The sequence below is a fragment of the Budorcas taxicolor genome, chromosome 4 (assembly GCF_023091745.1).
Source record: "Budorcas taxicolor isolate Tak-1 chromosome 4, Takin1.1, whole genome shotgun sequence".
NCBI lineage: Eukaryota > Metazoa > Chordata > Mammalia > Artiodactyla > Bovidae > Budorcas > Budorcas taxicolor.
Window position 1 is genome coordinate 119,002,751 of NC_068913.1, and position 26,440 is coordinate 119,029,190.

At 43.2% G+C, this 26,440-nt stretch overlaps 1 protein-coding gene across 9 annotated transcripts in view; it reads left to right on the forward strand.

Annotated features, from left to right (window-relative positions):
* The window catches only part of RBM33 (RNA binding motif protein 33), a 106,415-nt gene that overhangs the window by 16,537 nt on the left and 63,438 nt on the right, over positions 1 to 26,440 (forward strand). For 7 of the 9 annotated variants that reach the window (XM_052639205.1, XM_052639206.1, XM_052639207.1 and 4 more), the window contains exons 4-7: positions 4,777 to 4,853; positions 6,889 to 7,198; positions 10,789 to 10,905; positions 25,044 to 25,215. In XM_052639205.1, the coding sequence (XP_052495165.1) occupies positions 4,777 to 4,853; positions 6,889 to 7,198; positions 10,789 to 10,905; positions 25,044 to 25,215 (676 nt within the window). The remainder of the gene's footprint in view (positions 1 to 4,776; positions 4,854 to 6,888; positions 7,199 to 10,788; positions 10,906 to 25,043; positions 25,216 to 26,440) is intronic. The other 2 variants (XM_052639209.1, XM_052639213.1) reach the window with 2 other exon arrangements.

The window sequence follows — 26,440 nt, forward strand, 5'->3', positions numbered from 1 at the left end:
AGTTGTGTCCGACTCTTTGCGACCCCATGAATCGCAGCACGCCAGGCCTCCCTGTCCATCACCAACTCCCGGAGTACACCCAGACTCACATCCATCGAGTCCGTGATGCCATCCAGCCATCTCATCCTCTGTCGTCCCTTTCTCCTCTTGCCCCCAATCCCTCCCAGCACCAGAGTCTTTTCCAATGAGTCAACTCTTCGGATGAGGTGGCCAAAGTACTGGAGTTTCACCTTTAGCATCATTCCTTCCAAAGAAATCCCAGGGCTGATCTCTTTCAGAATGGACTGGTTGGATCTCTTTGCAGTCCAAGGGACTCTCAAGAGTCTTCTCCAACACCACAGTTCAAAAGCATCAATTCTTCGGCACTCAGCCTTCTTCACAGTCCAACTCTCACATCCATACATGACCACAGGAAAAACCAGAGCCTTGACTAGACAGACCTTAGTAGGCAAAGTAATGTCTCTGCTTTTGAATATACTATCTAGGTTGGTCATAGCTTTTCTTCCAAGGAGTAAGCGTCTTTTAATTTCATGGCTGCAGTCACCATCTGCAGTGATTTTGGAGCCCCCAAAAATAAAGTCTGACACTGTTTCTACTGTTTCCCCATCTATTTCCCATGAAGTGATGGGACCAGATGCCATGATCTTCGTTTTCTGGATGTTGAGCTTTAAGCCAACTTTTTCACTCTCTTCTTTCACTTTCATCAAGAGGCTTTTTAGCTCCTCTTCACTTTCTGCCATAAGCGTGGTGTCATCTGCATATCTGAGGTTATTGCTATTTCTCCTGGCAATCTTGATTCCAGCTTGTGTTTCTTCCAGTCCAGCGTTTCTCATGATGGACTCTGCATGGAAGTTAAATAAGCAGGGTGACAATATACAGCCTTGACGTACTCCTTTTCCTATTTGGAACCAGTCTGATGTTCCATGTCCAGTTCTAACTGTTGCTTCCTGACCTGCATACAGGTTTCTCAAGAGGCAGGTTAGGTGGTCTGGTATTCCCATCCCTTTCAGAATTTTCCACAGTTACTTGTGATCCACACAGTCAAAGGCTTTGGCATAGTCAGTAAAGCAGAAATAGATGTTTTTCTGGAACTCTCTTGCTTTTTCCATGATCCAGCGGATGTTGGCAATTTGATCTCTGGTTCCTCTGCCTTTCCTACAACCAGCTTGAACATCAGGGAGTTCACGGTTCACGTATTGCTGAAGCCTGGCTTGGAGAATATTGAGCATGACTTTACTAGCATGTGAGATGAGTGGAATTGTGTGGTAGTTTGAGCATTCTTTGGTGTTGCCTTTCTTCGGGATTGGAATGAAAACTGACCTTTTCCAGTCCTGTGGCCACTGCTGAGTTTTCCAAACTTGATGGCATATTGAGTGCAGCACTTTCACAGCATCATCTTTCAGGATTTGAAACAGCTCAACTGGAATTCCATCACCTCCACTAGCTTTGTTCGTAGTGATGCTTCCTAAGGCCCACTTGACTTCACATTCCAAGATGTCTGGCTCTAGATGGGTGATCACATCATCATGATTATCTGGGTCGTGAAGATCTTTTTTGTACAGTTCTTCCGTGTATTCTTGCCACCTCTTCTTAATATCTTCTGCTTCTGTTAGGTCCAGACCATTTCTGTCCTTTATCGAGCCCATCTTTGCATGAAATATTCCCTTGGTATCTCTAATTTTCTTGAAGAGATCTCTAGTCTTTCCCATTCTGTTGTTGTCCTCTTATTTCTTTGCATTGATCGCTAAAGAAGGCTTTCTTATCTCTTCTTGCTATTCTTTGGAGCTCTGCATTCAGATGCTTATATCTTTCCTTTTCTCCTTTGCTTTTTGCTTCTCTTCTTTTCGCAGCTATTTTTAAGGCCTTCCCACACAGCCATTTTGCTTTTTTGCATTTCTTTTCCATGGGGATGGTCTTGATCCCTGTCTCTTGTACAGTGTCACGAACCTCATTCCATAGTTCATCAGGCACTCTATCACACTAGATCTATCAGATCTAGACCCTTAAATCTATTTCTCACTTCCACTGTATAATCATAAGGGATTTGATTTAGGTCATACCTGAATGGTCTAGCGTTTTTCCCTACTTTCTTCAATTTAAGTCTGAATTTAGCAATAAGGAGTTCATGATCTGAGCCACAGTCAGCTCCTGGTCCTGTTTTTGTTGACTGTATAGAGCTTCTCCATCTTTGGCTGCAAAGAATATAATCAGTCTGATTTTGGTGTTGACCATCTGGTGATGTCCATGTGTAGCGTCTTCTCTTGTGTTGTTGGAAGAGGGTGTTTGTGTGCTTAGTTTTTTTAAAGTCTTCAGTCTGTGATGGCTCCTTACCGTCAGCGGTTACACTCAAGCTCATTGTTCTCTTAGGCGACTGGGTCAGATCAGTTGTCTGATTGTCAGATCTGATGAGATTTTCCTTTTCGTCTCATTTATAATTCGGTTGATGAAGGTCCAGTCCTGGCAGGCGTGCCAGCCCCGCCCCTTTCCTGTCTCTCACTCCACTGCGCCTGCATCTTCTCTGACACACGAGCTGCTGTAGCTGCTCTCCTTTCCTGGCCTGCCCCCAAGGCCTGCATACGTCCTGGCTTTGGCTTCCCCCAGCGTTTCCTTTGTCATCCCCTGTAACTCTAAAGAATTCCTTCTGTTACCTGTAAACCTACATGGTCAGAATGACTGCAAGGGAAGAACCTGTGAGCATGCCCCTCAGCCTGCCCGTTTGTGAGCTCGGGCTGGCCTCGGGATGCCAGTGCGTGGTGTGATTGGGCGGGGGCAGACCCGGGGCCAGTCCTTCCATGGGGTGGTAACAGAGGGAGAGGGGACTGTTGTCTGCCTCTGGCTTAGTTTGCACTGCCTTAACGTGCACTCCCTGTATTTGGGAGTTCACATCCCATAAGGTAAACACGTGTTTTCCTTTGTAAGTATTTAAAATGCGTTTGTGAGGGAGACCAGTTAGATGCGAAAATGTCTAAATGTAGTAAAATAATTTTACATGCGGTTGGAGTTCTACTCTTGGGCAAGCCTGATGTAGTTTGCCCTGTGTTTCTGTCAGGGAGCCCACCTGGCCCTAATGATTCCACAAGTGTTCACGGCCAGTTTCTCACTCTTCTTGCCCCGCTTTCTTGCCGGCCACCCTGAGCAGAATCCTCCCTAGCTGTTCCCCTCCTGCCTGAGGAGACGCCACTCCAGGTCATCGGGACAGAGTAGTTAGGAAGCAGTTGTGGCCTCAGGGCTTAGTGTGGCCCTCCATTCCAGCTTTTCAAGTAATGTCAGTGTTTCGGTCATTTTGATCACTATTTTGTGCCTCCTGTGTCTATTACTCATTAAGTTCAGAACCGACAAAGAAAGTTGAATCCTCAGAACTCAAAAAAGTGAGATTTGATCACCATCAGAGCCTACTGCAACATACACTCTTCTTTGTTTGGTGTGTGATTTAATTGATTTCGACCAATATTTAGAAGTTTTACTAAAAACCTGAAGGGAACAGCCTGTTATTGAATGAAATTTTGCTTTATTGAATTATTATTTTTTAAAGATTTCTTGTGCTTTTATTTAGTGGTCCTGGGCAGCTAAATTTGAGTTCTCCCATAGCAGGCCCGGGCTTCCCAGGTGGTGCTAGTGGCAAAGAGCCGACCTGCCAGTGTAGGAGACGTAAGAGACTGGAGTTCGGATCTTGGGTCGGGAAGATGCCCTGGAGGAGGGCGTGGCGAGCCACTCGGGTATTCTTACCTGGAGAGTCCCATGAACAGAGGAGCCTGACAGGCTACAGTCTGGGGGGTTGCAAAGAGTCAGACATGACTGAAGTGACTCGGCATGCACACGTGCAGAGCAGGCCGGGCTCATCCTGTTAATGGATGACAGGTTCTGTGGGAGACTAATAAAAACTACAAATAAGATGGATATTTTTTGGCTTATATCAAAATTACCTTAAGGAAGAGTAAATAGAGGTATGGTTGAGAAGCCTAAGTTTATAATCTATAAAATGGCAGGAAGAGATTGCTGGTTTATTTCTTTTCATCCGTAGGTAGAAAATCAAGTCTTTTTTTCCCCCCTTGCGTGCATGTTGTGGAGGAGTAGTAATTTATATATACCATAGAAATAATTTTAATAAGGTAGGAAAGTGTGAAGTTCCCCATCTTAAATCTAAGATACTGGTATGTATTTAGCTTAACAAAACATGTAACTTTAGAAATTTGACCAGTTGGCACACTCAGTAGACTGCCTCTGCTTACTCATAATATGAGCAGACAAGCCTGTCAGGAACAGGAGAGAGAGCCCAAGTTGTACTTAGCTTCATGCATCCGTCTACAGGACTGACCAGAGTTATATTTTAGTCTCTTATCATTTCAGTTGGGCAGTCCAGTTACCTGAAATCTGCTTTTTTCTAAAATTCCACTGTTTTTTTCTTTTGTTTACATTAAATTTAATCAAGTCTTAAGGATACCATTTTTTTGGTATGATAAGAAAAAATTGTTTATATCATACTACCAAAGGACTTGTCCTTTTTTTCTCCTTTGTTAGAGTTTTAATATGATCCTTATGCCTGTTCCTTCTATGTTTACGTGACTGAGCATCTAAAAATTAGTCTGGGGTAGTTAGCTAGTATGCCATATGTAGAACCTTGACTGCCACTGGTTATGTCAAACTGAGAAAACTTTGTGAATGGCAAATGTTTTAATAACAAGGTCAGAAATAATCCAGTCAACGTAATATTGCACTTTTATAGCAGGTTTTCTTATGGAAGTGACATGCATTAATTAGATTTCTTGCTTTAATTAGAATCAATCGGATTTGTCAGATGAAGAGCTAAATGATGATCTCCTACAGAGTGATAATGAAGACGAAGAAAATTTCTGGTACTGAATATTATCTCATTAAAAATGTTCTTTGTGTAAATTTCTAGTAACTGCTTTATAATTATAGTGGGATATAAATGATAATGTACTGTATCTTTACCATATGATTATATTCTAATATAATTATATTAATAAACTATATCACTATATTACTATAACTGATGTGGAAGCCGTATGTCTTTTACTACAAATAGATCAACTGTTTAGCATCATTGCTGGTCCTACATTTAATAACCTGTTAACTGTGTTGAGTGCAGGTTACAGAAGTTCCAGATAGGTTTGTACTGCTCTTTTAGAGAATTCCTTTATTTGGATGGGGCAGTGGCCTCTGACTCAGTAATGTTGGTTGCAGTTTGATGTTGCTGCTTTTGTTTTCATTGTAGACATTTTTAAATTATGCATATCAATTGGCTAAATTGTCATTTTGGAAATTCCTTTGGACTGTGCTTTTTCATAGCTGACTATCTGGATATAACTGATGTAGTCAGTTTGGGCTGCCATAACACGATATCATAAACTGGTGGCTTGTGAGCAGCAGACACTTACTTCTTACAGTTCCAGGGTCAAGGTGCCAGCCTAGTTGGGTGTCAGTGAGGCCCCCGGCCCTCTCACTGTGTGCTCACGTGGCTGGTGGGTGTGCGGGAGCCCTCTGGGGTCCCTTTTATAGGGCACTGATCCCATTCATGAGCTTCCACCCTTGTGGACTCGGCATCTTCCAACGGCCGCACCTCCAGACACCATCACACTGGGTGTTAGAACTCAACATGTGAATTTTGTGGGGGATACAGCTATTCAGTGCATGGCAGTAGAGAATATCCTTCTCTTGACTAAGAGCTTATTAGTAGTAAGCTCTGTTATAAAAAGAGGAAGAGGTATTTACTATACTCTTGTTAAGTGAAATAATTTTTTAAAATTTTATGAAGAAACATTTTTTTGTGAAAATAAAGACTTCTTGTGTATAAACATAATTAACAAATCCATGCTCTTTATTATTGCGCTGTAGACGTGTAATGGATGGTTTTTAACATAAAGTAGTTTTTGTGGGTGACAGTAAGTTTTAAATTATTTATTCTATCAGTTATTTGTTTCCCAATTTCATTCTCTGGTATCATTATTAGATTTTGATCTTTTGAATTACGTTGCCCTTGAAGTTTACTTTTTAGGAGTTTTTAGCCATGTAGTATCTTTATGTGTATGTGGAATGTTGAGTTTTTTTGTTAGGATTGTATACTTAATGGGTCCAAACTTAGATGTAGCCCTAAAACCTTGCCCTTTAAATGTTGTTATTCTGCATCTTAATTGTTTGACATTTGGCTGTTGTGATTTAACAGGTGGCATATGATTTTTTTTTTCAGTTTTAAAATTACCTTTGTTTATTTCACTCAGAAATTAGCCAGTTTTTAAAAAATTTGAGGCCAGTATAAACTTGATTTAGTTAAACATTGAAATGTATTTACATGCTGACTTTTAATGTTTTGAATTTTTAAAATACGAGTTTATAGTGTGCATCATAGATTTAGAAAAGCTCTTAAAATTCCATTGCTGTGGGGAGAAATGGCAGCCCACTCCAGTATCCTTGCCTGGACAATCCCATGGACAGAGAAGCCTGGGAGGCTACAGTCCATGGGGTCGCAAAGAGTCGGACACGACTGAGCGACTTCACTTCGCTTCACTCCTGGTTTTACTTGGATGTCTTAGAAAATGGATGCCACCCTCATTCTGAAAGATAGAATGAAAAGTGGTCTATTTTCAGCCCTGCACTTTGCCAGGTAGACCTGTCTCTCACAGTTGGTCTGATGGTCCTGCTGGGCCCCTGGAGTGATGGCAGAGCGGGCGCTCGGTGCGGCAGGAGTCTGGTGCTGGCTGAGTGTGTGGCACGTGCGTTTCACTTGTAGTCCCTCTTGTAGTCAGTGTGCATCGATCAGTCACTGGATTAGCGTCTCACTGGTCTCTGATAGTAGTTAACTTACGTGACGATTGAGTTTTGAGCTCCACTCCAGCTGCCTGCCTTTCTGTGTGTTTCTGTCCCTTGTAGTACTCAGGATGTCACGATCAGTCTGACTGCCACGTCAGACATGGTCACATCATTTGAGATGTCTGACACTAACGACCAGTCTGCAGAACAGGAATCCGAGTATGAGCAAGGAGAGGACGAACTCGTTTATCACAAATCGGACGGGTCTGAACTGTATGCTCATGAGTACCCAGAAGAAGGGCAGTATGAAGGCCACGACGCTGAGCTCCCAGAAGACCACATTGAGTACGTGGAGGAGCCCGAGGAGGAGCAGCTGTACAATGACGAGGTCCTAGACATCGAGATCAATGAGCCTTTAGATGAATTCACAGTGAGTCTTTCTCCTTTGTATGGCTGGAGATAACATGGCTGCCTGGGCATAGGTTTCTAGACTGATTTGAAATCTATTTCCCTCCCCTGGGAGGGAGGGAAATTAGACCTTATTATCACTGTCTGCCAGTTTCTTTATCTGAGCTATGACAAAGTTTGTGTTGACAGCTTGTTTGGCCGGAGCTAATGCTCCTTTGTCATTCTGGAAGGCTGCAGAGAATTGTGACCTTGAGGATTGCACCCTAAGGAAGAAAACAGCTTTGTGTGGTGGAGATACACTGTCAATTGTTGGAAGTACTTAATGCAGAGCTTTTATCCAGGCTTTAGACAAGATCTGATAAAGTCCTTCTAAGGTGAAAAGATTATTGACCTGCTAAAGACATCTTTAAGGTGCTAATATTCCAGAGTGATTGATGTCCTGCTCATTCATCCTTTTTTCTAACTGAGAACTGTCTAAACATGAATAAAGAGATTGGAGGTTAGTTTAGGAAATGTCACACACAATTTGTTATCTGTAATCAGGAAGCAGAGATGGTGCTGATTTTTATTTCAGAAAGGTGGTTTTAGTAGGTAGGTTTTTTTTTTAAGGTTGAATAGTCAAAAAGGTATTAGTGAAAGATCATCTGTCTTAATGATTCATTATTGGGAGAGATTTGTTTATGAAATAAGCACTTAGTGAAATTTCTGTTGGAAGGGCGAGATCTCCATAGATGCAGTGGAATCTTAAGCTTTTCAGCGTATTGGGCTCCTGTGGTGCCATGTTGGGGGCTGCTGGGATGGGGTGGAGGTCAGCAGATTTAGGGCAAGAATTCTGCCTTTATGTTTTCATTCAGAGTAAATGATTTTTCATTTGAGAAAAAAATTTGTGTGTGTGTGTAGTTTTGAAAGAGATTGTTTACATGGAGCCTTAGAATATTTAGTTCCAGACACAGTTGTGTTTCCACATCTCAATAGTTATTTTTAAGGTTTGATTCTTTTTGAATGGTTTCTGTTTAGTAGACATAATCACCAAAAGATGTGTGTAGTTTTGGTAAACAGAATCGTATAAAAGGCATTGTGAGTTCTTGTTCTTTGGATAACTCTGTAATGGTTTGTTTTGGTAATGTGGACTGGTGATCTCTGGTTTACAGTGTGTTCTTATACCGTGTTAAAGTCAGACACTGTAGTTTAAAGTGCTCCTTAAAAATTAGCCCAGAATCTTTTAAAATTGTGCCCAAGTATCTGCGGGTTAGTATTGTGTTATTTCTACTACTCATCCCTAAGATGAGGTGGTTAGTCAGTCATATCCCTTGTAAGTTCAGCATTTCAGCAGATCTTTACCAGTGTGGAAGCAGTGGGGCCATGAGAATTGTTGAAACATGAAGCATGGCCCCTGCTTTCTTAGAGCTTAGAATTTTGCGAAACAGTCACCTTCTGGGAAGTGCTTGGTAGTACCTACACATGGTCACGGAAGAGGCCCCCCCTCTCTGGTGTTCTCGCAGAGTTTGTTGTAAAGAGGATTTCTAGCAAGTGAGGAATTTCTCTCTCTTGTTTTCCAAACTTGGGGTTACATTTAGGCTCCTCATTGTATAAAATCCAACTTAAACCATCTGACATCTTGTGCCTAAGATTCAGGTATTGGAAAAAAAATGTGCAAATTCAATACAGTCACAGTACTTTTCTACATTAAAATTAATTTTTTCAGAATTAAAAAAATCTTGAAGTTTACTTAAGAATTCTGAATGTATCTACATATTTTTATAGAGAGTTATTAAGTTTAAAGGTGAGGTGAAGGTCAGTATCTTTCTGGAGCAGTGTCAGCCACCCTCAGGATATTCAGGTTTATCATCATGCTCTTTCTTTTCTTCACTGTTTAAGATTACCGGTTTCTTCTTTATAGTTATCACAGTGGTAGACATGGGCACTGCCACTTCTTTGCATGGGGAGAGAAAAACGCACTTAAGCTGTGAAATACTTCTCCAGCTCTGCAGTGAGGGCCTCTTCCTGTTTTCTTAGGCTGTCACCGGTGCACAGATTAATTAATTATTCATTATTAGGCTAACGGACACATGAGTCGATTGTGTCCCTGTATGTCCCAGAGGTATTTTAGTTTATTAAATGGTTTATTTAACTGTGATTCGTGTCTTGGTTAGGCCGTGTTGACTCATACACTGGAGCTGGAATTGAGCTCTCTACTGATCCTGAGTATGTTCTGTTTGAGTTCACGCAGGCCAGACGGAGGATTCTGTAACTGGGAGTAGAATTATAATATTGCAGAACGTTACAGCCAGCAGGGACGCTTACCTAAAAAGTTGATAGTAAACTGTAGTGTTCTTTGCTGTTGTACTCAAAAGCAGTTTTTTGACTTTTGCTGTCCTAATCTTGAGAGTGAATGGAGATTTGATGTAAACTTGTATTCTTATGTTAGGGAGGGATGTAAATTCTTTGTTGTTCAGCAGGGTGCTTGAACATTGTTGGGTGATTTGTACTTCTGAGCATAACTGAGTTTACTTAGTGCCTTTAAAGTTAACGTAGATTGAGCTTTTGTAAAGCAGTGTTCTGTAAAAACGGCTTTAGATTGGTAACTTGTGTAACAGCGGATTTTCGTTTCCTGGTGAGAGCCCCGTGGTGTGGACTGTTCTCCCTTGTGTGTTTGCTGAAAATGCTGCCCGCCTCTTGCGGCTCTCTCTGAACTCTGACAGCTCTGCTCTCAGTGAGTCTTGGGCAGCGATGGTTGCTCCTTTGGGTGGGATGGCCTCAGTTTCCTTGGGGAAGCAACTGCAGTATGCAGGGGCCGTCTTGAGAGATGGTTGAGGGGCCTCAGGCAGTCCACGCCGTGTGTGCTGCTGCTGTGCTTTGCGGCGAGACTGCTGGGCCCCGAGCGGTGAGCTGCGCAGGCCCCGCAGCTTGCCTGCTCTCCCCCTGCCTTGCAGCTGCTGATGGCTCACTTCAGCTGATGGCCAGGGACGCTGGGAAGTCCAGCTCCCCTGGAGGGGAGTGGTTGCACGTAGTAATGCCTGCAGTTGCTGTTTCTAGCCAGTTTGCCTGTTTCCTTCCCTGTGCTTTTAAGAGCTGCCTGCCTGCTGCCATGCTCCTTATATTCCATGTGAAGCTGAGACCGTCCTTCTAATTGAAAGGAACGGCTGATGGAGAAACCAGCCCTAACATGCAGTTTTCACACAGCTCCTTGTTGAGCTGAATTGGCCCTACTTTTGTTGTCTTCTGCTGCTGTGAAAATAGTTCAGGTTGGGCATGATTCCAGCCCCAGTACTGCGCTGAGCTGCTCTGTGCAAGCACATGGCACGCTTTCTTTTTCAAGATCACATCTCCTTGTTGTTGATTTTGAGAAGAGCTGTGTGTCGGGGTCCTTGGAGGTGAAGGCAGAGTCCGTGTCATTGCCCGTATCGACCAGGTTGGCATACTGCACTTTGCTCTCGTTAACACTCAGGGGAGGTCCCATTCTAGGTTTGTGCTTCGTGCTTTTCTGCTCAGTCTGGTAATTGTCATAGAAAAGTGTGCTAACATAGCTAAGCATGAGTCATGAAGGTGAAAAGTGCTTAAAAGCCCCAAAGCAATAAGAGAAAAACTTACTTTCTGTTTAATGGCTGTTAGGATGAAGAATACTTGCAGGCTTGTGGGCAACAAGGGATGAAAGAGCAGGAAGACTGTGTTGCTGAAGAGGAATTAGATGAGATTACTGATTCCCAGGTTGATCCTGAAACCGAAGAGGTATTTGTTCATCTTTTTAAAAAGAGTCCAAAAGTTTCCCGGTGTTTTTTTTCCTCTTCCGTATTTAAAATGAGCATCTTTATAATGTTGGTGAAAAGTGAATACATCTCCGCTTTGAAGTATGAGTGTAGTTAAGAAAGCGGAAACCAAAATCCCTGAGCTTGCCAAGAGTCTTTGGACAGTGACTTCTGGTGAGCTGTGGTCTCCAGATAGATGTCTGCCTTTTGGGTGTTAGAATGTCTTCGCTGTTTTATGGGGTGTAGGTGGGAATCTTTTGAAATGCGTAGTATATGTTAGTTCTTTGAAAGAAGTACTGGGATTATCTGAAGTTAATTAGCATCAGTTAAATTTGACCGTTATTCAGAAAATACTGCAGACTCCCCTGGATTTAGGTGCAGTGTTAGGTGTTGAAGAAGCGGACGATTGAGAAGCTTGGTTCTGGTGCTCACGGAACTTGCAGGCTAAAATAGGGGAGGGAAGACGAGTGCCCATTCCAGTGAGGGAAAGACAGAAGACCTGCCGGAGGGAGGCGCAGGGGCCTGCGCTGGGGCCTCCCTGGTTGGGCGTGTGTCTTGAGGGTGGGTTGGGGTGTTGAGGCTTTATGGAAGAGGTGACCTGTGAAGCACGTCCGGAGGACTCTGTGCTTTCGGGACAGATTGGGGTGTGCTGTGAGGTGGAGGCCAGTGAGTTCTGTTTCCAACCTTAGAACTTGTCTCATGGGCCAAGTGTGTAAGCCATAAAGCCATTCTGTAGACTTAGGATTTGTTGGTTTAAGATTTTTTTTTTTCTTAATGTTTTTTCTCAGTTATTTTTCTTAATACTTCCCCTCTCTTTTCCCTAAGAGATCATGAAAAGTGGTATTTCACTGGCTTAGGTCATTTACATAAGGTCTTACAGCAGTGCTTTATGAACTCAGTATACAAAGCATTACCCTTTCTTTCCCCTAATACAGTGGGGTGACAGTGTGGGGACATGTGCAGACACTTTCTGGGACGCGTCCTTGCTCTTCGCCAATAAGCTAAGTTTGATTTTCGTGCTGCCTCTCTCATTTGCTCTTTGAAATATTTGAAACTTAGAGGACAGGCAGCAGAGCAGTAGAAGGATCGCTTTGCCCAGATTCGTCAGTGCTAGGTGCGTTTAGCCAAAGGAGCCGAGACAAAGCTGAAGGAGATGTTAAGAGGTGGTTCTCCTACTGATAGCTGCTCTGTTCTGAGAACTGAGCCCCTGCCGAGAGGTCCAGGGAGACTGCTTTACGCGGGTCATGCTTAGCTCTGTATCCTACGTGCTCTTTGCCCAGTGCAAGGCCAGTATGAGCCTCGATTAGGTCAGACTTGTGAAAGGGTGGTTTTGGCAAAAGATGTCTGAGAGAGAACGAGCTAAAAAGTCGTTAAAGGGTGGTGTGTGGGTTGGGGGCTGACGGAGGTGGCTGTGGGGGTCATTCGGGGTGAGTAGTTGAGAGGGAAGCTGAGGAGTCTAGTGCCCGTTAGTCAGTTCATGTCCTTTTCATTAATTTGTAATACTTTGTAGTTGGAAAATTAATTCCATTGATTTTTTTTTTTCCTGTAACTTACTCTTTTAGTATTCTAGGTAGTACTTCTCCTTACTGTGATAACATATTGTCTTTGTAGTATATTTTAGAGTGAGAAAAGGTTTTGTAGGTTTTAATCTTTAGATGATCTCTGGAAATATAAACTATTTTATTGTAAAGCAGTTAAATAATAAGAATTCTAATTGGCGTTACGCTTTAGCTTGAATGCATTCTGGAACTGATAGAGGGTATGACTTGTAGATTTAGATATTTCAAACTTTCGTTCCTGAGCTGTATTCATTAAAACATTGAAGCAAAAGTGGATTATTATTTAAAAATGGTAATCGCTCCTTCCATTTTCAGTGTCTTCTGAGCAGAGAGATTGAGGGAGAGAGATAGGTGTCTTTGGAGGAACATTAATGATCAGTCCCAGCCCTTAAAGTAAATGAACTCGTGACATGTATGAATTAATATGATAATATCTCAGATATATTAATACTTAGGAACGCTTAATAACTGGGACAGAAGTTAGACCCCTTTCTTGAGCCTTATGCCAGTATTGATCTGAGATTAATTAATGCTAGATTTTATATGTATTCAAATAAAATGTTTTAATAATAGTGTGCTAGCTTTAGGCTGACCTACGAGACAAAAAGCTCACCGAATAGTACAAGTTTATTTCTCACTAACGTAAAAAAATTCCCCAAAGTGTTTCAGATCTGGTGTGGCCTCACTAGGCAGCCAGGTGCCCAGGCTTCTTCCAGACTTCCATGCAGTCCCAGGGCTCTGTGCTTGCCATGGTCCACATCCAGGCAGTGGATTTCAGCGAGGCTGAACAGGCCCATGCCCACCGTTGGAGGAGACATCCCAGAGTTCTCGAACAGCACTTCATAAACGTCTCATTAATTATGCAGTAGTCACATGGCTGTACCTCACAGCAGAGGAGGCTGGCGAGTATAGTGTTTTAGTAGGTGACAGCATGTTCAGCTAAAGTTGGGAGTTTCATGGTTAAGGACGTCCTAGGGAACGGGGGACGATGATGATGCTGTGAAAGTGCTGCACTCAATATGCCAGCAAATTTGGAAAACTTAGCAGTGGCCACAGGACTGGAAAAGGTCAGTTTTCATTCCAATCCCAAAGAAAGGCAACACCAAAGAATGCTCAAACTACCGCACAACTGCACTCATCTCACATGCTAGTAAAGTCATGCTCAATATTCTCCAAGCCAGGCTTCAGCAATACGTGAACCGTGAACTCCCTGATGTTCAAGCTGGTTGTAGGAAAGGCAGAGGAACCAGAGATCAAATTGCCAACATCCGCTGGATCATGGAAAAAGCAAGAGAGTTCCAGAAAAACATCTATTTCTGCTTTACTGACTATGCCAAAGCCTTTGACTGTGTGGATCACAAGTAACTGTGGAAAATTCTGAAAGGGATGGGAATACCAGACCACCTAACCTGCCTCTTGAGAAACCTGTATGCAGGTCAGGAAGCAACAGTTAGAACTGGACATGGAACATCAGACTGGTTCCAAATAGGAAAAGGAGTACGTCAAGGCTGTATATTGTCACCCTGCTTATTTAACTTCCATGCAGAGTCCATCATGAGAAACGCTGGACTGGAAGAAACACAAGCTGGAATCAAGATTGCCAGGAGAAATAGCAATAACCTCAGATATGCAGATGACACCACGCTTATGGCAGAAAGTGAAGAGGAGCTAAAAAGCCTCTTGATGAAAGTGAAAGAGGAGAGTGAAAAAGTTGGCTTAAAGCTCAACATTCAGAAAACAAAGATCATGGCATCCGGTCCCATTACTTCATGGGAAATAGACGGGGAAACAGTGGAAACAGTATCAGACTTTATTTTGGGGGGCTCCAAAATCACCGCAGATGGTGACTGCAGCCATGAAATTAAAAGACGCTTACTCCTTGGAAGAAAAGCTATGACCAACCTAGATAGTATATTCAAAAGCAGAGACATTACTTTGCCGACTAAGGTCCGTCTAGTCAAGGCTCTGGTTTTTCCTGTGGTCATGTATGGATGTGAGAGTTGGGCTGTGAAGAAGGCTGAGCGCTGAAGAATTGATGCGTTTGAACTGTGGTGTTGGAGAAGACTCTTGAGAGTCCCTCGGACTGCAAGGAGATCCAACCAGTCCATTCTGAAGGAGATCAACCCTGGGATTTCTTTGGAGGGAATGATGGTAAAGCTGAAACTTCAGTACTTTGGCCCCCTCATGCGAAGAGTTGACTTATTGGAAAAGACTCTGATGCTGGGAGGGATTGGGGGCAGGAGGAGAAGGGGACGACCGAGGATGGGATGGCTGGATGGCATCACGGACTCGATGGACATGAGTCTGAGTGAACTCCAGGAGTTGGTGATGGACAGGGAGGCCTGGCATCCTGGGATTCATGGGGTCGCAAAGAGTCGGACACGACTGAGCGACTGAACTGAGGGAACGGGGAACAGATGCCCGCCAAGTTGTTTTGGTTTTACTCTGCTGTTCTTGGTATTACGCCTTTTTAAGCCATAAAGGAAAAGAATGATTTGATCATACACAAATACCCCGAAACAGTATAAACAAGTTCAGAGAAATGGCAGTATGGGGAAAGAATATACATATAAGACTAAGAATTAATGTATTTAGTAAAGTTATCATATTCAGTGTGTTCTGTATATACAGACTAGCACTCTTGCAAAAAGAAGGGCAAAAAATGTGAGAAGGTGATACAAAAATAAGACAGATGATTACTAAGTGTATAAAATATATTTAATAAAATTAAGGCAGTTGTGAATTCTAACCTAGCTTAATATTGGCAGAAATAAAAATACTGGTCAGGTGTGGTTTATTCTGTTGGAGGACTGTCTTGGAGATGGGAGACAGTCTTCCACAACGCTGTCATGTCTGTGCATGTTTGGGGAGCAGAGCACAGACTGCCCTTTGTTCCGGTCTTTTCAAGGAAAGACGTGTCTTTCTCTGGAGCAGGGGCCAGGCCTGCTTTCTGCTCCTGATGACAGTGCCCTGAACTCAGGTCCCCCCATAACACAGCTCCCTCTGTGCAGGGTCAGCTAGCTCTCTTCGTCTGGTAGCCCGCTGGTAACTGGGGCTCACGGAGCTGGCCCCCACATGACACTGCTGCTGGTAAAAGTAGTTAGTTGTCGTCGTCTGTGACTAGGAGTGTTGTGCCTTCTCACAGCCTACGTGAAACAGTGGCAGGCTTACCTTATTAGCCTGCAAGAAGGGTAAAATTGCAGACCCTTCACTGTTTGTGACAGTATCAAAAGCCTGAAAGTGCTTTGGCTCAGTTATTCCAGGTTAATGAAGTTATCCAAGAGCTAGCCTACGATGTGCTCAAGGACACATGTACCAGCTGTTTGTCTGCAGCCTTGAAAACAAGTGGGCCCACTTGTTTTCCGCAGGGTTAAATGAATGATGGCCAGGGGGCTACACGTTCCTAAAGGATGCCCTTGCCCTCTTGGACATGGAAAGAGACGTGTGATGTGTGACGCGAAAAGAGCAAGCTAGTGGTGTTCCTCCCCTAGGTCCTCCATAGCTGTGCATGTATAAACGTGTGTGTGTGTGTATCTCTCTCAACACGTGTCTGGGAGGATCAGGACAAATGGTGAGAGTGGTCACCTCTGGATGGTGGGATTATTATATATTTTGTACATCAAATACTGTAAAATATTTTGCTGTGAATAAGATAACTTTTGTGAACAGGGAAATACAGAGCGGTTAAAATTTGACCCTTGGTAATTTGGAAGGCAAAGAACTGGGGTGCATTTGTTTAATTCCTCCTGTGATTTCTAGTTGATATTAACGCTAACTTGAAACATCTTAGTGGTGGTTTTCTGTATGTACGTTTTTATAGAGAAGAGAGTAAACTCTCAGCCAGGTTACATAGTTTATCTTTTTTATACTGTCTCTTAAGAGGTATATTGTTCGCTTTTTCTTCTAAGATGTATGTCCCATAGTTTTAAACAAAATATTTCAAAGTATTTTTAAAAAGTCACGCGTTTCTCTTATGCTCTGTCCTTGATTGCTGGTGTGTTTACCTGGTGTGTGTTGCTTGGTTTTGTGCTGATGGAAGCTTCTTCGTCTTGCCCTTTGCTCTCAGGTCTTAGTCGTCCTTCTTGGAGGCAGGTAATATGCTGGACTTCGTCCTGGCAACAGACATCTTGGTGGTGTTTTCTTCCTCATACTGGTGTCACTGAATGTCCCTCAGATAGATCATTGTTGAGAACTTGTATGCGTGGTATTTTTGTAGGTGCTGGGAGTGAGTGTTACATATTATTTTGGGACCTTTTGGTAGGCTTCACTTTTGGAGGGCTGTCCTCCCACCTTTTTCAGTCATATAAATAAACTACATAGTCCTCGTGGGAGAGCAGCAGTTTTATTTTGCCGTGTACACCTGTGTTCTGGTGTCTTTCTAGTCTTTTGACTCATGTTCTTGGGATAAACTGTAGGGTGTTGGGGAACCAAACCTTTGCACTCCACCCTGTGTTGTAGTGTGCATGCTCTGGTTGCTTAAAATGGAGTGGAAAGCGTATTGCAATTTTTCAGATAACTTCTTTCTCACAGTTATGTATAAGTACACATTAGAATCTGAATTGTGGAACTAAAAAGAAATTTCTGTTGAAAAGTCTATTTTCGATGACTCCTTTTATTTAACTAATGTTCCTTCTTGGTTAATACAAAAAGAATCACTGTATTTGGAACAAGTTAGAAAGATCTAATTATGAAACTGACTCTTGAGCCTTTCTAATTATACAGTCTTGTCAGTGCCAGTGATGCTTCTGTCTTCAAACGTGGTTACAAAGGTTTGCTATTTGATAGTTTTGGCTTGTATAGAGGAACAGGTGAGAAGTTTAAATAACATCTTTGTACCATTTAAATTTAAAATACTTTAAAAATTGTGGTAACATTTACATTCAGTGGTATTTACATCTGAGGTATACAGTTCAGTGTATACTTGAAGATCAAAAAAGATCTTCATGACCCAGATAATCACGATGGTGTGATCACCAACCTTGAGCCAGACACCCTGGAATGTGAAGTCAAGTGGGCCTTAGGAAGCATCACTACAAACAAAGCTAGTGGAGGTGATGGAATTCCAGTTGAGCTGTTTCATATCCTAAAAGATGATGCTGTGAAAGTGCTGCACTCAGTATGCCAGCAAATTTGGAAAACTCAGCAGTGGCCACAGGACTGGAAAAGGTCAGCTTTCATTCCAATGCCAAAGAAAGGCAATGCCAAAGAATGCTCAAAGTACCACACAATTGCACTCATCTCACACGCTAGTAAAGTAATGCTCAAAATTCTCCAAGCCAGGCTTCAACAATATGTGAACCGAGAACTTCTGGATGTTCAGGCTGGATTTAGAAAAGGCAGGGGAACCAGAGATCCAATTGCCAACATCTGTTGGATCATCGAAAAAGCAAAAGAGTTCCAGAAAAACATCTATTTCTGCTTTATTGACTATGCCAAAGCCTTTGACTGTTGTGGACCACAACAAACTGTGGAAAATTCTTTAAGAGGTGGGAATACCAGACCACCTCACCTGCCTCTTGAGAAATTTGTACGCAGGTCAGGAAGCAACAGTTAGAACTGGACATGGAAGAACAGGCTGGTTCCAAATTGGGAAAGGAGTACATCAAGGCTGTATATTGTCACCCTGCTTATTTAACTTACATGCAGAGTACATCATGAGAAACGCTGGGCTGGATGAAGCACAGGCTGGAATCAAGATTGCCGGGAGAAATATCAATAACCTCAGATATGCAGACAACACCACCCTTATGGCAGAAAGTGAAGAACTAAAGAGCCTCTTGATGAGAGTGAAAGAGGAGAGTGAAAAAGTTGGTTTGAGGCTCAACATTCAGAAAACTAAGATCATGACATTTGGTCCCATTACTTCATGGCAAATAGATGGGGAAACAGTGGAAATAGTGACAGACTTTAGTTTTTTGGGCTCCAAAATCACTGCAGATGGTGACTGCAGCCATGAAATCAAAAGACGCTTACTCCTTGGAAGAAAAGTTATGACCAACCTAGACAGCATATTCAAAAGCGGAGCCATTACTTTGCTAACAAAGGTCTGTCTCGTCAAAGCTATGGTTTTTCCAGTGGTCATGTATAGCTGATCACTGAAGAATTGGTGCTTTTGAACTGTGGTGCTGGAGAAGACTCTTGTGAGTCCCTTGTACAGCAGGGAGATCCAACCGGTCCATTCCTAAAGGAGATCAGTCCTGAATATTCATTGGAAGGACTGATGCTGAAGCTGAAACTCCAATCCTTTGGCCACCTGTGCAAAGAACTGACTCATTGGAAAAGACCCTGATGCTGGGAAAGATTGAAGGCAGGAGGAGAAGGGGGCAACAGAGGATGAGATGATTGGATGGCATCACCGACTCAATGGACTTGAGTTTGAGTGAACTGCGGGAGTTGCTCATGGACAGGGAGGCCTAGTGTGCTGCAGTTCATGCGGTCGCAAAGAGTCGGACACGACTGAGTGACTGACCTGAACTAACGGATACAGTTCAGTAATTTGATAGATGTGTACAGCCAAGTTACCCTCATCCCCGAAGATCCCCCCTTGTTTCTTTCGTCAGTGCTGACTCCTCTCAGAGGTGAGCCATGTCCGTAGTTCTGTGTATTTAGTCTTTCCTGGTCTAGAACTAGCATTGGCGACTCAGCAGGTGTGAATGTGAGCAAATGTCAGGAGGTAGTGGAGGACGAAGGAGCCTGGTGCAGCGCAGCCCATGGGGTCGCCAAGAGCCAGACAGGACTTAGCAGCCGCGCAGGGCAGTGATGCCCTGCTGTCTGTCTAGCTTCTTTTGGCCACCGTAATGGTTTTTGAGGTTCACCCAAATAGTCGTTTATGCCCATAGTCAACAGTTCATTCCGTTTGATGGACATACCTTGTTTGTTTTCTCTTGATAATAGGTAATGTTTGGGTGGTTTTCAGTTTTTCTGTTATCATGAATAATTAAAAGAGCTTATTTTACTTATTTTTTTGTGGATATATCTTTTTTTCCCTGTAGCATTAGGTAGAAGTGGTACTCCTGGAACAGGGTAGAAATATGTTTGATGGTGTAAGAAACAGCCAAATGATTTTCTTGTGTTTGTACCGTTTATACTGCCACCAGTCATGTATGAGAGTCTTAGTTCTCCCGCTTGTCTCTCTAATGTTTGTATCCTTTTTTGCCTGAAGGCTTCCCCTCCGCGTCGAGTCCCTTAGTGCTGTGTGAGGCTCGGTTGCCGGTGGCCTCCGAGTCTCTTTCTGGAGCCCCCTGTGCCCCATCGCCAGCACTGCGCTATCTTGGTCACTGTGGCGTGAGATCAGGCAGTGCGATCCGCCAGTTGTGGTGCCCTTTCAGGGTTGTTTTGTCAATCTAAGTCCTCTGAATTCTGTATATAAATTCTGTAATTGACTTGTCAGCGTCTGTTAAAAGTCTGGTTGGCCTTGTTTTTGAACATTGCATTGTATTTTTAGTCCAGTTGGGGGGAAACTAGCATCTTGATAATCACATTGCCTGTTAATAACCACAGGCTTCCCTCGTGGCTCAGCTGATAAAGAATCCGCCTGCAGAGAGGGAGACGTGGGTTTGATTCCTGGGTTGGGAAGATCCCCTGGAGCAGGGAAAGGCTGCCCGCTCCAGTATTCTGGCCTGGAGAATTCCATGGACTGTGTAGGCCATGGGGTCACAGAGAGGCCTGACTGAGCGACTTTCCCTTTCGGTCGCTTACTGATTCTTGGCATTGGGCAGGCCACTTACTACTCCATTGCCTTAGTTCCCTTTTCTGGAAGAGTTACAACCGGTTAATACAGTTCATGGATCTGGTACATGTGTACATCCCAGTTACCCTTGTTATCCCCAGAGCTCCCCCCTTGTTTCTTTATGGTCAGTCCTGACTCCTCTCAGAGGCGGGCAGTGTCCTTAGTTCTGTTTAGTCTTTCCTAGTCTGGAATAGGAAAGTTAATAACCGCAGTTTAATGGTTCTCACTTGTCTTTTTACTTCATTCGTTTTGCCTTGTTGACCTCCAGTACTGTGTAGAATAGAAACATTGCAGGCATTTGTTTTTGCTTCATTCTTCATGGTTCAGTTCAGTTCATGGTAGGGGTGAAATACTCAGTATTTTATCAGGTAAGTAATATAAGCTACCAGAGGTTTTTCAGTCAGATTGAAGAAGTTCTTTTCTATGTCTAGTTTGCTCAGTTTTTTTTTTTTTTTAATCAGAAATGAGTGTTGAATTTTGTCAGTGCTTTTTCAGTTCCTATTGAGGTAATCTTGTGTCATCTCTTGTTTTTTTAATGTGCATTAAATTGACTTTATAAACTATGACCTATATTCCAGACTTAGCCTCTGTTTTGCAGATCTTCCCATTAATGTCCTCTTTCTATTCTGGGGCCCAGTCCAGGGCACCATGTTGCTGTCCTGTCTCCTCTGGCCTGCGGCAATTTGTGGGTCTTGCCTTGAGGTCCACAACCATGACAGTCTAAAGAAGCGTCCTCCCCGGGTGTCCCGTGGAATGTCCTCTAACCTGGCCTTGTCTGGTGCTCTTCTCACAGTTAGACTGGGCGGTGGGAGTTTCGGAAAGAATGCCGTGGAGGTTAGGTGTCCTCATCCCATCCTGCAGCTGTGTGCAGGGCCTCCCCGGCAGTGTCAGCCGTGGGCAAGTGCTGAGGTGGCCTTGGCCAGTGAAGATTGTCATTCCGTGAAGTTCTGTCTTTCTCGCTCTGTACTCTGTTCTCTAGGAGCAAGTTACTAAGTCTAGTCCTCACCCACCGTGAGCGAGAGGGACTTAGGCGCCGCCTCTGGAAAAGAAGAGCGTGTGTACATATATTTGGAATTCTTGAAGGGAGATTTGGTAAATTGACTGGTTTTTGAATGTTAAATCAACCGTATGCTTCTGGCTAAACCTTCACTTGGTCATGACATATTTTCCTTTTTTGTGGGATTCCATGTGGACAGAGAAGCCTGGGGTGCTAGAGTCCCCAGGTCGCAAACAGTCAGCTACTGCTTAGTGATGGAACAATGTATACTTTTATTTTATTAAGCAATTTTGTGTCTGTGTTCACGAAGGAGATTGGTCTCTAATTTTCTTCTCTTGTAATTTTTGCACAATTTATTAATAACTGCTAGTCTTTTCAGCTTGTAAGTTTTAACTCTTGGTGGAATTAGAATCGGTTTTTATTTATGATATAGATATGATAGTATAGAATTATTCTCTATGAAATATTTTATAAGCACTAAACACTTGTGGGAAGCTCTCAGAAGCAGTGGTCTCCAGAGCCTTCTATTCCAGAGAGCTGCCCAGTTCCCTGCCCCACCCCCTTGGATGTGGGATGGAATATTGAAGTTTCTTTCAGAAACTGAGATCACAAGTTCATTTCAGAGTTAGCTAGTGAATGTAACAAAATATATAAGTCTGGGGCTTGCTGCCTCTTAGAGTTTCTAGTTATGTATGTATGTATGTATGGATGTTAAGACTGGTGGACTTTCTGTTTTATAAAGAACTTTCATGATGATTTTCATATGCATCCTCTGTTACGCATTACAAATACATCTTTCAGGTTTTTAAGATAATTAAATAGCTAAAAATCAAACCTTTGAATATTTTTGGCAGTGTCTATATAATGAAGTCAGATATTTACATACAATTTAAATTCTTAAAAAATATAATCAGGGTAACTTGATTTTTATATTGTTATCCAGCACTGCCCTTCAGTGGAGTTTTACTTGTGAATGGGATATTGTGAATATCCCGTTCATAAGTATTTCTCTGCAGAGAAAGTCAACATTATGGCAGATAGGTAAGTTAATTCTATGTCCACGGCCAGAGAAGATGCCCTTTTTTTGAGCCTAGTATTTAGAGGAAGAGGTAGTGACCAGTGGCTGAAAGAGTGAGTCTAACTTAGTCAGTGTTGCCAGGCGACCTATACTTGAGGCAGCTGATGCCAGCAATTTTTCAGTTTCAGCTCAGGGCTTGTGTAATCCTTGATGAAGTTCACGTGGAAGTTGACCCTGAGTGTGAACCAGAAGTTTGCATCCTAGGATATTCCGTCTCTCCAAAAGTTGACCTTGTGCCATCCTTTTTGTAGTCAGGCCCTCCCTCCATTCCTAACCCTCGGTGACCCGTGCGGCTTTGTCTCTTGGAGAGTGTCATGTGTGTGGGATTGTCGCAGTGTGTCCCCTTCTGAGTGACTTATTGTGCCTTGTGGCTTGGGTCGTGCGGCCTGGTGCCTTTGCGATCTCATCCCGGTTTTTGCATAGTTCCTTCCTCTTCTGTTGCTGAAAGGCTGGTCCATAGTTTGGATGTACAACAGTTGTGTATCCGTTCACTGTTGTCTCGATTTTTGGTCATCCGAAATAGAACTGGAACAGTTTCCCTGCCGGTGTTCACATGAGCGTAAGTTTTCATTTTCCCTGAGTGCATGTCCGGCAGTGGCGGCGCTGGGCCGTAGACTGGTACTGTTCGTCGATTTGTCTCTGGTAGCCTGTAATATCTGTTTCAGAGAAACAGTTCTCAGCTTGTCTTTGTTATATTTGGATTTCTTAGATGGAGAGTGTGTTTAGAATAAACTGTATTTGTTTCAGTACTGTCATGTTTCACGTTAAACTTGCTTGTAAAGTGTTTGAACTGTAATTATTGTTAATGGTTGAATTAGAAATGACTACTGTAATAAAATTGCTTTCTTGGTAACGATTTCTTTTCTTCCTCTGGCCTTGCTGCCTAAAGTGTGGTCTGTGGACCTGCATGTTGGCTTCACCTGGAGCTTGTTGGAAATGCAGAATGTTAGACCCCCACCTGCAGAATCAGAATCTGCATTTTGGCAGGATTCCCAGTGATGAATATAAACCTTCAATTTGAGAAGCACTGCTCTGGAGATTAAGAGGTGGAGAAGAGTCTTTTGTAAAAGAGCTGACTTTTTGCTCGGCGTGAGTGTAGTGCAGCACAAGCGTAGCTGGGCCCATCTCACACGTCATTCCCGTGTGGTCTCAGATGTTCAGTCAGACAGAAGTAATGGTATCAAACCAGCAAAACAACAAAATGCCAACGTTCTGGTGCTTTAAAATTCTATAGTATACTGAGTATCAGAATACTGAAAGGTGGTTTTGCGATCATTAGGCTAAAAGTTATAGTTTATATTCAGTATTTTATTTTCAGGCATTGATTCTCTACCACAGGGTTTATAGCAACGAATGTGTGCATTTTTTGCACAGAAAATGTTGGGGAAAGAATCCAAAATGATTGTATCATTTTCTTTCCCTTGCACATTTTCTAGTAAAGTGGTTCATTTTTGTTTCTGTTAAGAGTAAAGGACATGTAAGAATTATGAGTGATGAGACTGAAGGAGCAGTTTTTAAGTTTGCAACAAGCATAGATTAATCTAGCAGTCATAGGTACCTGTCTTGTTACCTGACAGTAGGTCACTAAGACCTAACACGAGATGAAAGTGATCAGTGTCAGAAGGGACATGAGTTAATACAGTAAGAATTGTTGATAAATAAATTAGTTTAGTTTGGGACTAGATTAAATAAAATTTTTGTAGGAATCCTGATATAATGAAATACAAGATAAAAACTGGTTTTAAGGACTCGGCTGGTGGCACAGTGAATAAGAACCCGCCTGCCAATGCAGGGCACAGAAATTGCAAACCACTTGCTGCTGGTCAGTTAAGCCCAGGCACCACAACTGCTGAGCCTGTGCTGCGGGACCTGTGAGCCGCAAGTGGCGAAGCCCGTGTGCCGTAGAGCCCACGCTCCATAACAGGACGGGTGTGTATACTGCAGCAGACGGGCAGCCCCTGCTCACCACAGCTAGAGAAGGCCTGTGCAGGGCAACGATGACCCCGCACAGCCATAAATAAGTGAATGAAAAGCAAACCCCAAAACTGGCTTTAGTGTGAAGCGAATGAAAAAAAATAGTCTTCTGGTTGATAGTGGTTGATAGTCTGAACCAGAGGTAGTAACTCACAAACCTGGACAGTGGGATGAAGTAGAAAGGGGTGAGAAACGATGCAGGAAAGATTGTACAGGCTGAGAGAACCAGAGAAGCCAAGCAACCCAACAGTGGATTTGGAGCACTTGGCTGCTTTGAAAGTCAGAGTAGATGGGGTCAGGAGTGCCAGGAAACGTGGGGCCTCTTTAGTGGGAAGGAGTGTACTGTCATCTAATGGGAGCCACAGGGTGGCTTCTGTGCTGAAATCAGGCTCAGGGACTCTAGGGTTAGTTTAATTAACATACTGAACTTTGTTTAGATCTGAATTAGAGGCTAGGCCAGCACGGGTGTTTGGGAATCATGTTTGTTCTCTTAGAAGTATAAGCAGTTACAGTGTATAAGACTGTGTGTATTAACTAGGAGTAGGAGTTTGGATTTTTTCTAACATTGTTAATTTTTAATATTAGAGGTTTTTTCTCGTAGCATCCGTTTAATGTTTCTCATGGCTTTATAAATGGGACGTCGTGCTGTATTTTTACATCTTAATTATAAAGAGCTTTTATGTGTGTGTACACATACGTGTATGCGTAACTGTTGTTCAGTATTTAATTCAGAAGAGTATGGGCTCACTTTCCCTCCTTGCTCTTTTGTCTGTCTGCCATGTAGGGAGGCATGGAGACTTTGGAGCTGCAGAAGGACATCAAAGAAGAGTCAGATGAAGAAGATGATGATGATGAAGAATCTGGACGATTGCGTTTCAAAACTGAAAGGAAAGAAGGAACAATCATTAGGCTCTCAGATGTAACTAGAGAGAGAAGGAACATTCCAGAAACGCTGGGTAACGTTTTTCACCTGTCTCACATCCTCTTCCACTCCCATTTCAACTTCCTCTGTAATACTGTTACGATTAACGAAGTAGATAAAGAACAGCTGACTTTATAGACTGTTAGCATGGTGTCCAGAAGCTGGATGGTCTGTATGAGGTGAGAGCTGAGTTAACGGTGCTGTAAAAGTCATTCTATAAAATGACTTATCTTCTGGATTAAAAAATGTTTGAATAAAATATCTGTTGTTTGACATAGTTTTCCTTTCGTAGTCTGTGACTTAGGCTTGTTCTCCTGCATGCCGTGTGGTTCTGCTGGCTCTGGGAACATGGCGTCCGGGTGGTCCAGGGGCGTCTCGCCTTTCCCAGGTTGCCAGGGCTCCTTTTGGGCCAGACTGGCTTCCTTTTGAGCCTTTTAGTGTCGTGACAGCCGTGTCTCCGGTGTGTGTTTCCCTCTGTGCTGCCCCGCTCCGCGCTAGGGAGACGAGGGGGCTTGTCTGTCGCGTCGTCAGTTGCACGTCGTCCTTGTTGCAGACCCACACACAGCAGGCTGTTGCTGATGAGCAGAGCCTTTTCCAGTGGTGACCCTGCCCACACTCTTCTGGAGTTCTTTCCAGTGCCCACTGCAAGGAATAAAGCAGTGGCTCTCAAATTTGAGCAACAGAATCCCCCCAGAAGACTTGTTAAAACACATACTTCTGGGTGCACTCTGAGCTGCTCTGATTCAGTAGGGTTAGGGTAGGGCTCAGGAAAGTCGACTTTCTGATGAGTTTGTAGGTGGTGTTGTTCCTGTTGCTCCGAAGTCCATACTTTCAGAACCACTGGGGTACTGTCCTGTATTCCAAGGAGTAGGGTGGGAGGGTGGAAGAACAGAGTTATACCTGTTCTCTGGTCTTGGTCAAAGTAAAATCAGTTACTACCTTCATTACTTCGTAAAACTGTTATTTGTAGCCGCTTGCTGTTGGAAGCCTGAGCATGTGTCTTGCAGTGGCAGAAATGACTTCTCTGTGAGGACAGCACGCTCTCAAGGTGCCCACCATAATGGTAGTGAGCCCGTCTTGCCATGTGACATCCCCAGGTGAGGTTTGTGGAGAGATTGACCTGGAGTCTTAGTGTTCTCTGTGTCTTTCCCTTCTGGTTTCCTGCTTCTAGCTTTTGGCCCAGGCTCTTCCCTGGACTTTGCTCAGGTTATGGTATTAAGTTGCTTGTTGGTGTGAACCAGTACAGCATAGGCTTCTAA